This window comes from Homalodisca vitripennis, chromosome 2, assembly GCF_021130785.1.
Source record: "Homalodisca vitripennis isolate AUS2020 chromosome 2, UT_GWSS_2.1, whole genome shotgun sequence".
NCBI lineage: Eukaryota > Metazoa > Arthropoda > Insecta > Hemiptera > Cicadellidae > Homalodisca > Homalodisca vitripennis.
The window spans coordinates 108,304,957-108,315,352 of NC_060208.1; the positions used below are offsets into that span (position 1 = coordinate 108,304,957).

General features: G+C 35.7%; 1 protein-coding gene across 1 annotated transcript; it reads left to right on the forward strand.

Annotated features, from left to right (window-relative positions):
- Window positions 1-4,468: 4,468 nt before the first annotated feature.
- Window positions 4,469-4,936, forward strand: LOC124355759. The gene has a single exon (XM_046806915.1). The coding sequence runs from the start codon at window positions 4,469-4,471 to the stop codon at window positions 4,934-4,936; it is 468 nt and encodes a 155-aa protein (XP_046662871.1).
- Window positions 4,937-10,396: the final 5,460 nt, after the last annotated feature.

Below are 10,396 nucleotides of genomic sequence, written 5' to 3' on the forward strand. Positions count from 1 at the left end.
ACAATTTCCAATCGCTGTTCATCATAAAACTTTAAAACGTTACAATACATTTCTTTGATTACTAAATGTTTAATTTCTCCTATAGTACAACTAGATAGCATAACGACTCAATAACAAACTACAGGGCTATCTCTTTTGTAAGATCAGGAAAATTCAGTGTACTAGCTAAGAGTAATGTATGTTATACATCACAACTTTGATAATGGACATGCTGTTTATTATGCACAATTGAACAAACAACAAGGAGGACATATAGTATTATAGTCATTGTTTTGTTTAATGAAATCCATTTACGAATTTGGAAAATGTTTTATCCATAGTACACAAACAATATACATTTCATGCATAATGTTAAAAATAGGTTAATTTACCCCTCCCCTTACCTTTTAAAATTAGATGATGGGTTTGGGTCCCCCAAACATAAGTACTAGATACTCCACTAGTGATGAATGGAGGTCACTAGAGGCCATGAGATGTGAAACCCTATTCAACCAGAGTAACCCTATTTTCACAGAACATTGTAGATCTAGAACAGCACTTCCCAATTCATAGGTGTAAAGCATGAGAGAGAGAGAGAGAGAGAGAGAGAGAATTTTCTTTATTCCAAAACATACATTGAGCTACATTAAATGTAAACATCAACTGTACATGAATAGCGTCAATAACTATAAAAATCTAAAACTAAAACTAATACTAAAACTTATATTAAAACTAACACTAACATTTACAATTATTTTTTAAGCAGTTTTCTGCTAATTGTTTGATAATAATTCTCCAATTGAGTATAAAGCTCTATTTTTCGAAATATTTTTTTACTTCACTATCAAACTTTTTGCCATTGTAATGTTTAATTTCTTTGGGTAAACAGTTAAAACATTTTTTCCCCATATATTCTGTTTTCATTTCATAGAATGTCAAGTTATGTTTGTCAGTGCTGATTTTATTACGTGTATTGTAGTCATGCTTTACTGTTAAAAATTTTGTAGAATTACTTTTAACATATTTAATGACCTCCGTTACATAAAGACTATAAATTTTTGGAATTTTGAGTTCACTAAACAGGTGTTTTACTGAGTCTCGTCTGTTTAGGTTTAATATTATTCTAACTGCTTTTTTTTGCATTTTTAGTATCTTGTCAAGATTTTGATTGGATGTTGCTCCATAGATACTTATTCCATATGCTAAATGTGAATGAATGAGTGCGTAGTAAATTTTTTTTAGAGCACTTTGGTCGCATATCTTTGACATACGCCGTAAGGCGTAGATTCCAGATGAAATTTTATTTAATACATTGTTAACATGTTTATTCCAAGAAAGGTGTTCATCTATGATTAAACCTAAAAATTTGGTACAATTTTCTTGTGTTATGAGATCATTGCCAATTATAAGTGATGGTTGAATTTTGTGCCGATTTTGTTTTGTCGAGAACGTTATGAAATTGGATTTTTTTGAATTCAATAACAGATTAGAAGAACCTGACCTAGAGACTTCACTAACTTTAGCTGCAGAAGTGGGAAATGCACTGCTTCATGAGAATAATAGACTAAGACAAGACATCCAAAATATTCACAAGCATAAGTCCATGTTAGAGGCTAACCTGGCTAGCATGGAGGCTAAAATAGAGGACCTTCTAGCAAATGAAGAAAAATATATAAATAAAAATTGAAGTGTTACAAGAAAAACTTCAAGATACTCTCCTAGAACTCGATAAAAGTAAGCAACAACGGATAGAACAACAACACATCTTTGAAGATCATGACCAAACTCAAAGCCAACTGGCTTACACAATACTCAGTAAAGATAAGTAATCTAGAAAAAACACTTTTGAAGATGGACAATGAAGCAAAAAACATTTACATGAAAACACTGTTGAGTCGGAGAATCCAAAAATACCACAGAACTATAGAAACCCAAACATGCAACACAACACCTACTCCCGCGCTGATAAGTACACCTCTACTCTTGGATATAACTCAGCTGAAAAAGAGGCAGGATGAAATGGAGCACAGAATAAAGGAGCTCACTGTTCACTTCGACCATAACACCTTACCTAAACATGTCAATTACTTAATAAATCATAGTCCTTACTGGCAGTAAACAAAGGCACAGACTCAAGGACCAAACTACTACCAGCTTTATAAAACCAAAAAATTCTGGTAGAAAAGAGAATATTTTTAGCGTATCTCTGCAAGTGGCCAAAATAAAAAATACACAAAATAAAGAATTAAGGCTTGAACAAAGGAAACAGTCATATTTCAACTAAAACATTACCTACAACAGCACTTTCAGGTGAATCCAACGGAGCGACAACTTCACAGGCAACAAGCTCAACAGGGGGAATCAGCCAAACCCCGCCAGAAAAAACTGTCTGTAACAGCACTGACAGGGGAACTCAGCCAACTGACAACTTCACAAGCAACAAGTTCAACAGGGGGAATCAGCCAAACCCCGCCAGAAAAACTGTCTGTAACAGCAACTGACAGGGGAACCCAGCCAAACCGACAAATTTAACAGAGGGAATCAGCCAAACCCCACCAGAAAAAACTGTCTATAACAGCATTAAGCGACGATGAAGATTTTAATATCATAGAGGTGGAAGCTGATATTCACTTCCCGGATCCCTCATCTGTATTGGACAAAACCAATTTCTCAGCTCAGAACTTTATCATCTGCTAGATGTAGCTCCATGAAAAAACCTTCTGTAACTGCAAAAAAAAAAAACTGGATCCATCTGAATCGATTGAAGAATTTTTTAATAAAAACATTGACTGCTACAGGGGGAAAAACCAACGACAATTAACTAAATCCTCTGACAACAGTAATAAAAGCACTCATTTTTTAGACATGGGACAAAAAACAAAAAGACAAAGAGAAAATACCACTACAAAACCAGGACTTTTGTAAACAAAAATATATCAAGCCAAAAACAGTAAAAGATTAGTAGTGGCACACCAAAATGTAGATGGACTACAGAATAAATTGAGAGAGTAACACACTTTCTTCACTACACTAAGCCCGACATAGTAATACTATCAGAACATGGCCTAATGTTTGAAAAGTTAGAAACATACCAGACTTACAGGGTATAGCTTAATTGGAGGGTTCAGCAGACAGAATCACACAAAAAAGGAGGTGTTGCTGTATTTGCAAATCCAATGTGCAAAATGACATAACATTTGTCTCAACATCCAACCCAGCCTCAGAATGTATATGTGAAACAACCCTTCTTAAAATAAAACTGAAAAAACAGCAACTGTATATTCTAGGGGTATACAGATCACCTAGCAGTAATCTTGACCAAGCCATTGAAGTACTCATGGCTCAACTAGACAACGCTCTTACAACAAATAATCCTATGATTTGTAATGGGTGATATAAATGTAGATGCCATGACAGTGAATGAAAACACACTGAAACTGGAAGAAGCACTCCTAGGATATGACTTGAGAAGACTCTTAAAAACTGCCCCCCACAAGAATAACGCATAGTAGCCAAACCTCCATCGACTTTATATGTACAAACATGAGTGAAGCTGACATATCTACCCAAGTCCTCGACACAGGAATATCCGACCACTGTGCCCAGTTATGTAAAATCAATACAGACAAAAGACTCATCCCAGCACAGACACTGACAAGAAAAATAAACAAATATACAAATGGAGGACTTAAGACTTTTACTGGAAGTAAAAGGACTGGAGTAAGGTATTACAAACAAGCAATGTTGATGACGCATTTGAAATGTTCCACAAAACACTTCAACAAGCATTAGACATCTCCTGTCCTCTCTCTATTATAAAACTAAAAAAGAACAACCTCAAAAAAATATGGGATGCAGAAAGCAATGAGCTCAAGGACAATTACCTAGAAGCCATAAACCGAGCAATTCTCACAGGGAAACCAGAGGATAAGATGGAAGCAGCACAAAAGAAGAAAGCCTATGATCTGAAATTAAAAACACTTAAGAAAGAAGAGATCGCAAACAGATTTGAGGAAGCAGACAACAAGACCAAAGTTTTATGGAATATAATTAACCAGGAAAGAAAGTCTCGTACCTCAAACATGCAGCTAGACACTCTCATCGTCAACAGGGAAACCATCTCTTCACCAACAGAAATAGCAAATCATCTCAATGAATTTTTTGCAACCACAGCTGAAAGAAACACTCATGAACAGTACACAGAATAACAAACACACGAAAAACAATAACCCAAGACACCTCAAAATGCAATTTGTACTTCTATAAAACAAACTGTGATGAAATTGGCAAAATTATAAATGGACTAAAACAAAAGTCCCTCAGCAGGAGAAGATGATTTTTCATCAAAATTGGTTAAATATTGCAAAAATGAAATTCTCATCCCACTAACAAATTTAATTAATAAATCTCTTTCCCAAGGAATATTTCCAAATTGTTTAAAAACTTCAAAAATATATCCTAAATATAAAGACGATCAAACGAATGAACCATGCAACTACCGCCCATTTCACTAATATCAACCTTCTCAAAGATTCTAGAACGTGTCATCTTGAAAAGACTTCTAGGCCACCTGAATCAAAATGAACTTCTTACTCCAAGACAGCATGGCTTCAAGAAGAATAAATCAACAACCACAGCAATAACTCAGCTAGTTGAATCTATTATCGACAAACTAGAAGAAGGTTGTATAGCCACAAGTATCTTCCTAGACTTCAGTAAGGCCTTTGACTGCCTAGAGCATGGCTTAGTAATTGAAAAACTCAGATCATTAGGAATTGAAGACAAAGAGGCAGACTGGTTCAAGAGCTACTTGAGCAACAGGAAACAACTCGTAGAGCTTACATCATCAAGCAACGGAATAATTCACAAAATAAAAGTCGGAACTGTTACCAGTAACAAGAGGCGTACCTCAAGGATCTGTGCTTGGTCCAGTGCTTTACACTCTTTTGACAAATGACTTCCCACAATATCTGGAGAAATTACTGCAAGGTTGTGATGTATGCTGATGACACTGCCCTTATTATTACTGAGAAAGACAAAGAACAACTTGACATCAATTCGTATATAGCTTTTGATATGGCAAAGCAATACTGCCATATCAATGATCTGGTACTAAATGAGAAGAAAACACAGCAGCTAATTTTTCACTGCCTCCCGAAACCATCACAGGGGTCTCCCAGAGCTAGAGGTAACAACATCAACAAAATACCTAGGTCTGACTCTAGACAAACAAACTATCCTGGGAGCCTCATGTGGATAAACTCTGCAAAAAACTTAGCTCCTGCCTTTATGTAGTACGACGAATTAAACAAATTAGCAATATAGATATGGGTAACTCAGCCTACCATTTCTCTCTTTGAGTCCCACCTTAGATATGGATTAATTGTATGGGGAAGTACAACAGCAACAAATTTACAAAGAGTATTAGTAATACAAAAAGAGAACCATCAGAGCTCTTACTGGACTGAGACCACGAGACAGGTTGCAGGGAAGCCTTCAGAGAAACTGAGGATTTTAACAGTAGTAGCTCTTTATATAATTGATACTATTTTGCACTCTGTAACAACTGGACAGACTAGAACTGGAGACCATCACAGCTACAACACAAGAAATAGACACCACTTTGCTCTTGAAACACACCACCTAAGTTTATATGAGAGGAAACCATCATACAAAGGAGCAATCTATTTCAACATTCTACCAGACTCACTGAAGAAAACACCAGCCCAAACACCTGAAGAACTCACTCAAAAGTTGGTTTCTCCAGCAACCCTTCTACACTATTCAAGAGTTCATAAACTGGAAATCAATTGCATCATGAACTGATATTTTTAATTTTATGTTCTGTATGTCCTTTATTGTATTGACAAAAATTCTAAACTCAACGTTTATGAATAAAGAATATTGTCTATTGTCTATTGTCTATTGATTATGATTTTTTAAGAATTCTTCAATGGCTGCTAGCTTAATATAGGCAGAAATCTCTATCTCTTCATTCGAATTGCCCGTTACTACCATATTAGTGTCATCTGCATATATACACATTTTACTTTGATTAATATTTTTTGTTATCCCTCCAAGATAGCAAATAAAAAGTAGGGATCCCAATATTGAGCCTTGGGGAACGCCATACTTGATTGTTTGCTGGGCTGAGACGACCTTCCTTAAATAAGTGTTGCCCTTGATATTTTCTGTGAACTGTGTTTCCACGTATTGTTGCCTATTGTTAAGATAGGAAGTAAACCAATTTAGTTCTTTTTTTACTATTCCTAAATTTTTAAGTTTGTTTAACAACAGCACATGGGATACACTGTCAAAGGCACGTGATAAATCAAGGAAAATACCTATAACTTTTTTTCTGGCATCAACTGAATTTATAATATTTTCAATGAATTCTATACTTGCTGTAATAGTTGATTTGCCTGGTAAAAACCCATGCTGTTCTTCATCTAATAATTTATTTGATTCTAAAAATTTAAGTAATTGATTGTAAACAATACGTTCAAAGATTTTTGAGAAGGAGGGTAGAATCGACACTGGTCTATAACAAGAAACTTCTTTTATATCATCTTTTTTAAAGATTGGGATAACTTTCGATATTTTTAATTTTGAGGGAAAATGTCCCGAAATAAGAGAAGAGTTAATTAAATTTGTTAAAGGTTTCTTGATGAATTCTACTGAACCTTCAATTACTGTCATTGGAATTTCATCTACACCGGCAGAGTACTTATTTTCAAAAGAGAGAACGATCTTTTCTACTTCTTTTTCAGTTACTGGTTTGAAGGAAAATGTATTTTTCATATTGTAATTGATGTTTTGTTGGGCTTGACTAATCTTTTGTGGCTTTATATTTGGTACTATTAATTTGTCAACTATATTTATAAAGAAATCATTAAAAAATTCACAAATTGCTCTTGGATTACTGATTAGCAACCCTTCTGTACGCAGTGTTATGTTCTTAATTTTCTGTTGTGATTCTCTCAAATATGAGTTAACTCAAGCATGAAACAGTGTATACTTATGAGGCCTTGATCTGTGCCCAGAGAACTCATTGATGCAAATAAGGCCAAGAATTGAAGAGTAAATGAAAACCTGAAATTTTTGTAGATATTGTTTACACTGCCCAACATCCTTGTTAAGCGTATAATTTTAAGTTGCATGAGATTTACACTTGTATTTCACCTATTCTCAAGGTTTGTAAACAGATCTTAAACAAGGTGATTTCAGACTAGGATTAATTACTGTGATGCTATCTTTCATTGGCGATGCAGGCTTCGTACGAAAAACTCACATCAGTTCACTTGTTGACCTCTTAGTAGCTTACGAAACTTCAATACAGAGGGTAACAAAAATGTTGGGCTGGCTATGTATTTTCAGATTTTATACGCTGTTACCCCCTATATATAGAAAATGCCTTGTATGAGTATAAGCTAGGCTTTATGGCCTACTTCCTTCTTCTCAAATTTTTCATTTGCAGCTTGTAAGCTCTATAAGTTACCAATCCTAGAACGTAAGATAGTGGATTTAGACAGTTTCATGAAGGCTTCCCCAAAGGTTTGATCCTATTCTTTTAAATGATTCTACGGTCAATATATTTTCTAGAAATACAGTATTCAAAGTTTATCTATGTCGATTGTATTGTTTTTTATAAGCTTGTAGCGTTAGAGACAGAGACTTCGCCTGACGAGAACTAATCTCACATCCGAATTTGTTTTCATCAGTTCTTTTTTATGCAAACCATAGAGTAAAGAATTTTAGATGCATCTGCATGAAACTTCATCTCTACTTAGACAAGAATGAGTTATATGATTGTGTATGTCCAACCATTGAATTTGGCTGTGTCATTTGAATTTATCCAACCATTGAATTTGGCTGTGTCATTTGAATTTATGACTCACTAGGCTGAGACAATATTTTTTTTCTGCCGGGGGAATGTAAAGATTTTTGTATGGTGCATGTCTGTGTATCTATCCGCAGGATATCTCGAGATTGAAATGAGCTATAGACGTGAAATTTTACATTCAATTTAACAAAATATATGTATTTCGCGACATTTGATATGGCGTACTCCTGCCTTGTACTAAAAGAGGCATTTAGTCCGGATTTTTGAGAGAGAGAGAGAGAGAGAGAGAGAGAGAGAGAGAGAGAGAGAGAGAGAGAGAGAGAGAGAGAGAGAGAGAGAGAGAAGAGAGAGAGAGAGAGAGAGTGAGAGAGAGAGAGAGAGAGAGAGAGAGAGAGAGAGAGAGAGAGAGAGAGAGAGAGAGAGAGAGAGAGAGAGAGAGAGAGAGGTGGTTGGCCGAAGCCCAGCGGTCCCTCCTCCACCCCTGGTTTAAGTCGGAGACTTATTCACCAGGCCGCTTTCCTGAGTTCCTCTTGAGCCTTCCTCCTGATTACTCTTGATCCTCTTCCGGGCACTCTTGTTGTGCCTATCCAACACACCTCTCCCCTCACCTAGCACTTATGTACTAGGATCATCGCCATCATCGGAATTTTGAATTCTTCTTTCGTTTTGTTTTTATCAGCCTATGTTCTTCTGCTCCTCTTCAAGCTGCTTGCTGTCTTCCGGCATTTTCTAGGTCATGCTTCTTACTCCCTATCCGTCTACACATACGTGAAATCTCCAGTGCTGATACTTTACTTCTAAGAAAGTTTATCTTTTCCCAAGCCCACATCTTCCGTCGGAGGAGTTCCTTCAAATCTCTCCGTTCTTCTTCGTAGAACCAGCACTCCATCAGCACATGCTGAGATGTCTCCAGCTCTCCGCAGTGGGTGCAGCGGTCATCTTCCACGAGGTTAAAGCTCTTCAGTTTGGCCTTAAAGTTGCCATGTCCACTCACGAAACTGTGTGGTGTAGTGGTCCGTCTCCCAGTTCACCTTCTTCCTGATCCTCACATCCGGGACGAATGCAAATGTCTCTCTTCCTTTAGTGCTTCTTTCCCACAACCTCTGCCATTCGTCAAGTGTTTCTTCTCTTCTAATCCCCCTGCTCTCCCCGCTGTCCAACCCTTCCTCCTTGTCCCCTCTTCGCTTGATTCTTTCTTCTACCATCAGGTCTAGCGGGATCAGATCTAGAGAGGGAGAGAGAGAGAGAGAGAGAGAGAGAGAGAGAGAGAGTGAGAGTGAGAGAGAGAGATTATACATAAAGTTGTGGCTTAATACGTTATTATCATTACAACAGATGCAATCACATTCTCTTTGCTCCAAAAACTAAGAAAACTCAAATATTTACAATATAAATATGTACTAATAAATACATTCATTATCTTATGTTTTGTACTTATAATGCAAAAAGATCAAGTATACAGAGATGCGTGGTTTACCATTTATTTGAATCATAACACATCAAAACACTAACTATAAACTATATTCAAATACTATTTGTTGTCTATATCAAAGAAACTGCATTGTGTTTTAGGAAATAAAACTGCGTTCACTTTCTAAACGATTATTAACTAATATAAATATGTACATACTATCGCCCATTACAGTTATGTGTGTCACAATATCATATCTTTCTAGTAATAATTTTTTCAACTGTTTCTTAAATTGTAACTGATTGCTTTCTTTTATTGAATTGTCTAAAATGTTCATCAGATTAATTGATTGTACGTGGAAAGATTTTGTATAAATAACAGTACGATGAATTGGGAACTGAATCATTACATTACTAAATTTAGTTCTTCTTAGATGCACATCGTACATTCGTGTGTATCTCTCATACAGGTATGTAGGCTTTTTACTACCTGACACTTTGTACATCGTTGACAATATGCTATATTCCTTGCGCTCTCTCATTTTTAGTCAGCCCAGTTCCCTATAATATCTAGTAACATGATCATCTAATCTAAGGTTAAAAATATATCTCATGCAAGCGTTCTGAGCTCTTTGTAATTTATTTGCCATTTCTATAATATTAACCTGGTCAGACCAGACCAAGTGAGGGAGGAGTTCATTCTAAGGCCAAGATTTGTTATTTTATTTACATATTCTACTATTACACCATTTATTATGATAGGTAAAACTGCATTATAATCTAGTTTGTTTAGTATACGTGGTGTTAAAAAAATAATGGGTTTACATTTTGAAATGTTTAGGCTTAATCCATGGTCTTTACACCAATGAAAATATTTTAGAGGTCTGCATTCAAAGGATTTATTGCATTGTTTATATTCCCAATATCACACTTAATGTACAGCTGTAAATCGTCTGCATAGAGCATTGTGTCACAAAATACAATATTATCGGTAATCCTATTTATATAAAGCGAGAACAATAATGCAGAGAGAGTCGAACCTTGAGGCATACCTACTGGGTTAATATCCCATTCAGATAAGGAACCGTTTTACACACTGATAACGATCACTCAAGTAAGAATCAAACCAATGAATGACTCTCTGACTAAAATTATAGGACTCTA